Here is a 6,869-nt window from a genome sequence, read left to right on the forward strand (position 1 = left end):
GTGCACACACACACACACACACACTCAAACTCACACACACACACACACTCAAACGCTCTCTCTCTCACACACACACACACACACACTCACACCCAGATTGTGAAGCGTTCTCATAGGAATTATAAATGAGCATGGTTAGATGATCACTATGGCATTGATTCTGTTCAAAGAGCCGATCGCCGGTTTGATTGTGCAGTCATGTGACATGAAGCTGGTAGATTTAACCGGGTTAACCGGGTTGGTTAGTGGAGCATCTTGTTTATAAGTGCAGTAGTTTGAGTTGCGGGGTAAACTGCTTCTCCACCTAAATATAACATCACCTCCCTCACCCTCGTGCGGCTCACCTAACCCGCTCTGCCAAAGGTCAAAGGTCGTCAGTGGTTGTGGTTCACATGCTGTTTTTCAGAGTTTCACTGATGGGCTTTGTCTGTGTTTGTGTTTCTCCTCACGTTACAGGCCATCATTTTGAGTTTGATAAACTGGACGTCATCGTGTCTTAAAGTTGAAATGGTTTTCACAAGACTCATGTTTGCGCAGAAGGTGTGTGTGTGTGTGTGTGTGTGTGTGAGCAAACTCACTGATCAGACGCAGAATGAAGCCGCTCTGTGACGCATTGATTGCGGTGAGATGCTGTGAATGTGTTTAATGCGATGCGTTTTTGCTCCTCATCTGACTTTAGGGCCCTATGAAATCCGTTTTATTTTTTCCAAATTCTGTTTGAGTTTTCCTAGACTCTGTTTTAAAGGGCACCTGGTTATGCCCCTTTTTACAAGATTTAATATACAGTGGGTACGGAAAGTATTCAGACCCCCTTAAATTTTTCACTCTTTGTTATATTGCATGGTAAACGTTGGTGGACAGCCATTTTTAGGTCTCTCCAGAGATGCTCAATTGGGTTTAAGTCAGGGCTCTGGCTGGGCCATTCAAGAACAGTCACAGAGTTGTTGTGAAGCCACTCCTTCGTTATTTTAGCTGTGTGCTTAGGGTCATTGTCTTGTTGGAAGGTAAACCTTCGGCCCAGTCTGAGGTCCTGAGCACTCTGGAGAAGGTTTTTGTCCAGGATATCCCTGTACTTGGCCGCATTCATCTTTCCCTCGATTGGAAGGGTTCTGGTCGTCCCAAATGTCTTCCATTTAAGGATTATGGAGGTCACTGTGCTCTTAGGAACCTTAAGTGCAGCAGAAATTTTTTTGTAACCTTGGGCAGATCTGTGCCTTGCCACAATTCTGTCTCTGAGCTCTTCAGGCAGTTCCTTTGACCTCATGATTCTCATTTGCTCTGACATGCACTGTGAGCTGTAAGGTCTTATATAGACAGGTGTGTGGCTTTCCTAATCAAGTCCAATCAGTATAATCAAACACAGCTGGACTCAAATGAAGGTGTAGAACCATCTCAAGGATGATCAGAAGAAATGGACAGCACCTGAGTTAAATATATGAGTGTCACAGCAAAGGGTCTGAATACTTAGGACCATGTGATATTTCAGTTTTTCTTTTTTAATAAATCTGCAAAAATGTCAACAATTCTGTGTTTTTCTGTCAATATGGGGTGCTGTGTGTACATTAATGAGGAAAAAAAATTAACTTAAATGATTTTAGCAAATGGCTGCAATATAACAAAGAGTGAAAAATTTAAGGGGGTCTGAATACTTTCCGTACCCACTGTAAGTCTCAGGTGTGTCCAGAATGTGTCTGTGAAGTTTCAGCTCAAAATACTCCACAGATCATTTATTATATCATTTTGAAAATGTTGAGTGGAAGCAGAAACGGGCTGTTTTTGTGCCTGTGTCTTTAAATGCAAATGAGCTGCTGCTCCCCGCCCCCTTTTCCAGAATAGAGAAGTGCCTTTACAGCTCGTAACTGCTAAAAAAACATCTGTTTATCATGTTTATCGCACTGAAATCCTGCGTTTTAAAGCCATATCAGTTGAAGCTTCTGGTATATATATATATATACGGTTTGTTGAGCGCACCCATCCGAAGCGAACACACAGAAAGCAGCTGTTACACGGCATGTGTGTACTAAACGCAGTTCTCTTTCACACAAGTTTGTTAAAAACACGCATGAGTTACAAAAACAGTTGGTTGTGTCTGTGAAGGTAAACAGCTGGGAAAGAAATCACATGTTTATATTAGATCTGTGTATTAAGCGACAGCAGCGTGATATACAGTACTTATACTGCTGACTACGCTGTTAATATATAGAGCCAAACAATAAAATAAAAGCAGAAACTCACTCGCTGCACTGGACTGAATCACGTCTATAGCTGTAATAAGATGTATTTTTATCATTATAGGGTGGTTGTGTACACACACTGCTAACACACATTTATGTTCAAACAGCATGTAACATTGAATTTTGCAATAATAGGTGCCCTTTAATGGTTAAATTAAATTTGTATTTAAAAAGCATGTCTAATTAATTGAAATCATGAAGGTTACACAATTTAACAGCAATTTATTGCAGGTTTAACAAAAATTACATTTTTAAGGCCCTATGAAATGTTTTATTTTTTTCTGAAATTGTTTTATTTATTCATTTTTTACCAAATACTGTGTTTTTTCTATTTTTTTTTTCTGGATTCCATTTTAATGGGTTCATTATAATTGTAATAATCAAAAGCATCTCTAATTAATCAATTTCATAAAGAATTTATTTATTTTATTTCTTTTTCAGAAATACTGTGTTGTGTATTGACATTTTCTCCTGCTAAATAAATTCTGGTAATTATTCCTTAAATATAATTTTAATAATTATTATTATTATTAGCAGTAATATTATCATTACAGTAAGTAATATTTCTGTCACAGTTTCTTCCAGTTAACCAAACTTTTATTGTGACGGGTTGCTCTGAAGACCTTTTATGTTTCTGATTGTAATCATTATATATGATATGATGATAGTTTTACTCAAAAGAAACGGTAAAATGCTCATGAAGTGACTATCAGAGCAGTTCTAGAGATTATGTGCTCATATATTGAGACGGCAGAGGCTCAGTATTTGTGCAGTAAACTAAACATTCTTTCACACAGAGACGCACATAACATATAGTATTCATATTTAAATGGTATTTTTGCAGCTTAATATTCACAGACACTAGTCCATATCGTGTTTTGATTTTAGTGTACTGACCTACTTTTGGTGTATCTGTCCAAAATGTGGCAAATTCCGTGACATTCCGCATTATACAGTAAATTCCGCTGGATTCCGCGCTTCTGTCTGCGTTTTCTGCCTCGTGGAAATCATAGAACCCTGTGACTATCGCTTGTTTCTGGTTTCTCAGGTACATGTATTGGACGGATTGGGGTGAGGTCCCGAAGATCGAGCGCGCTGGGATGGACGGGACGCATCGCTCGGTCCTCATCGACTCCGAGATCTACTGGCCCAATGGCCTGACGCTCGACTACGACCTGCAGAAACTCTACTGGGCCGACGCCAAGTTCAGCTTCATCCACCGCTGCAACCTGGACGGCTCGGGCAGGTAACGCCATCAAATTATTTTTACATTTTATAAGCATTTTTACCTTTATAAAGCCATTTTTTCTAAAAGTGTGCATCATCTTTTGAGTCAAATTCTTACTTTTAATCAGTCAATTAGAATAATAAGACATTTTTGGGCTGTTAATTACCAGGCAAATGATATCAGTATCAGCAAAATTAATCTTTGCAGTGCAGAGGAAACACAGAATCTGCATCTGAAGTGGCATTTAGATGTGTTTACACACTGTTTAATGCAGGACATGAATGCTTTAACCTGCAGTTACAAATGCATAGATATTGTTTTGATATTTTAAACATAAAATGTAGGCCTGGGTGATAAAATGGTATCAATATTTATCGACGGTACTCCATCGATAACGATAGAAAAAATGTTCGATATAGGCACGTGCTATGAGTGACGCAGACAGCACACACAAACACGAACATGACACACGTGTCTGCCTGTGGTGAGGAGATTGTGAATGAAAAAATTAATAAAACAGTTTTAATTAATAAATAAAATAATAAATAATATAATTAATAAAACTCTAATGTATGCGTGTGCTCTGTAGGGGTGTTTTGTGCAGACAGCACACACAAACACGAACATGACACACGTGTCTGCCTGTGGTGAGGAGATTGTGAATGAAAAAATTAATAAAACAGTTTTAATTAATAAATAAAATAATAAATAATATAATTAATAAAACTCTAATGTATGCGTGTGCTCTGTAGGGGTGTTTTGTTTGGTTTTTACAAATTACTCGATAATGTCAAATTGCACATTGTTAAAATAACAATTACGAATTTACGATATTATCGCAGACGATATATATCGCACACCCCTAGTCCGGCGCCAACCGATCAAGCATCTCTAAATTAGTTAGACATTAGAAGCTGTCTATAGGTTGGTGTTGTATTGTCAATTCAAATGTAAAAATTGTATGCGTGAGTGTGTGTTTGTGTGTGCGCGTGAGTGTGTGTTTGTGTGTGCGCGTGAGTGTGCGTTTGTGTGTGTGCGCGTGTGTGTGCGTGCGTGAGCGTGTGTATGTGCATGTGCGCACGTGCGTGTTTCTGTGTGTGTGTGTGTGTGTGTGTGAGAGAGAGTGTGTGTGTCCTGTTCTTCCCATAGTGCTCCTAGAGTAGTTTCCTGAACGCTGCTGGATTCGAGCCTCTGCAGAAATGATTATGACACACGACTCCTGGTTTGGCTTCTCGCACACAATGGAGCATCTGTTCTGTCCTCAGATTGAACGCAGAGAATTTCTCACAGCGCTGACAGAATCCTCCGTCTCTTGCTCTCGCTGCAGATCTTTCTCACCGTCTTCCTCTGCTTTTCCTGCGGTTTCTCAATCTTTAGGCACCTCATGATCCAATAAATTTAATTTCAAATTATATAATTTCAATTTTTGTGTTTTTTAATATGTGATTATTTTAATTATAAAAAATAAAAAATAAAAAAATTTTATGATTTAATCATGTTTTTGTATTTTTATTTTAAAATGGTTTTAAATCATTGAAGAGAGAATTGCAATGCATTGGAGAATTTTATTTTTTCCCTTCCTCCCGAGTTCTTACGAATTCCCTGTTGCTAAATGAACTCTTTTTTTTTTCATTTTTGTCTGTTTGTGTGTGTGTAAGTTAATGAGAGTGTGTGTGTGTGTGTGTGCAAATGTGAGTGTAAGTGCGTGTGTGTGTGTGTGTGTGTGTGAGAGTTGATGAGTGTGTGTGTTAGAGAGAGAGAGAGAGAGAGAGAGAGTCAGTGAAACACCCTTACTGTTATCTGTGAATCAAGTCTGTTGGACGCTTGCACGTCGTCATGTTCTCATGCTGTTTTCCTCGTCTGACGTGTGTGACACAGAGGTGACGAGTCCCTGTACGCTAAAGAACGGAGGATGTTCTCATCTGTGTCTGCTGTCTCCGGTCAAACCTTATTACCAGTGCGCCTGTCCGACCGGTGTCCAGCTACTGGACGACAACAAGACCTGCAGAGACGGTGAGACACACACTCACTCACTCACTCACTCACTCTCTCACACGCACACACACACGTGCATATACAGACACAAACACACACTTACACACAGATATATAGACACACAGACAGACACATATACACACATATAGACACACACACACACACACACACACACACACACATATATAGACAGACACACACTCACACTCACACACGAATATACAGACACACACACATATAGACACACAGACAGACACACACAAACAAACACACACATATATAGACACACACACACACACATATAGACACACACACAGACAGACACACACAGACAAACGCACACACATATATAGACACACAGACACACACTCTCATACTGAGTTAATCTCATAGGCTTTCACTGTTTTTCTGTCAGGTTAATGCTATTTTCTGTGTTCTAACCTGACCTCTGACTACTAATTCAACCCTGAGAGAAACCACACCAGATTTAAATGTGATTCATGAGCTCTAGTGACTCAACAGGTTTCACTGTAAGTGAGGACAGTTTTAAATAGTCAAACCTTCACATGATTACAGGAATCGTGATACTGAAGGTAATGGGTCTTTATAGTGCAGGTGTGTGAATGAGGAGGTCTTGGGATGATTATGTAATAATCTAACAAACATTTCTGTAAAATCAGAGAGTGTGTGTGTGAAGCCCAGCTGTAGCTCAGGATGGTGGAAGGACATGGGTTTGGCTCACAGTGAATACATGAACTGATCAAACCGATGTATAGATTGAATGCAGTGTGAGTCGCTATGAATGATCGTGTCTGCCAAACGTTTAAATATAAGCCATTGTTTGCTTGATTTTCTGATCTGCATCTGCAGTATGTCGACGGGTGTGTGTGTGCTGGTTACCAGCTTCTGCCGGCTCACATTAATTTGCCCTCGGTTGACGTCGCAGGGTTACCGTCTGCTGGTTGCTACGGTAACGTGGTTCTGCGTGTGATCCGTGTTTCTGGGTCACATGACCGCTGTCTCTGTCTGATGATGATGATGGCAGGCTGCAGTTCACACCGGGCTTCATTATCTGAATGTGTTTGACTGAAAGAGACTCGTTTGTAAGGCCTTTTGTTTGCTTCCTCCCCCCTCTGGACACCTGCAGCACGGCCTGATGGGAGATCATTTCTCTGTTCAGTGGCCTAGTATTGAGCAGCACGAGCAGCAGCGGGGGCAGTAATAGTGTGAGTGTGTGTGTGTGTGTGAGTATAGTGTGTGTGTGTGTGAGTATAGTGTGTGTGTGTGAGAGTATAGTGTGTGTGAGTTTGTGTGTGAGTATAGTGTGTGTGTGTGAGAGTATAGTGTAGTGAGTGTGTGTGTGTAGTATAGTGTGTGTGTGTGTATGTATGAGTGAGTGAGTGTGTGTGTGT

General features: G+C 40.1%; 1 protein-coding gene across 1 annotated transcript in view; it reads left to right on the forward strand.

The window, feature by feature from the left end:
- Positions 1-6,869, forward strand: part of LOC107680820 (low-density lipoprotein receptor-related protein 6-like) — a 47,558-nt gene that overhangs the window by 7,052 nt on the left and 33,637 nt on the right. Inside the window, exons 3-4 of the mRNA XM_016476867.1 lie at positions 3,283-3,476; positions 5,341-5,475. Of these exons, the coding sequence (XP_016332353.1) occupies positions 3,283-3,476; positions 5,341-5,475 (329 nt within the window). The remainder of the gene's footprint in view (positions 1-3,282; positions 3,477-5,340; positions 5,476-6,869) is intronic.

The sequence above is a fragment of the Sinocyclocheilus anshuiensis genome, unplaced genomic scaffold, assembly GCF_001515605.1.
Source record: "Sinocyclocheilus anshuiensis isolate Anshui unplaced genomic scaffold, SAMN03320099.WGS_v1.1 scaffold1422, whole genome shotgun sequence".
NCBI lineage: Eukaryota > Metazoa > Chordata > Actinopteri > Cypriniformes > Cyprinidae > Sinocyclocheilus > Sinocyclocheilus anshuiensis.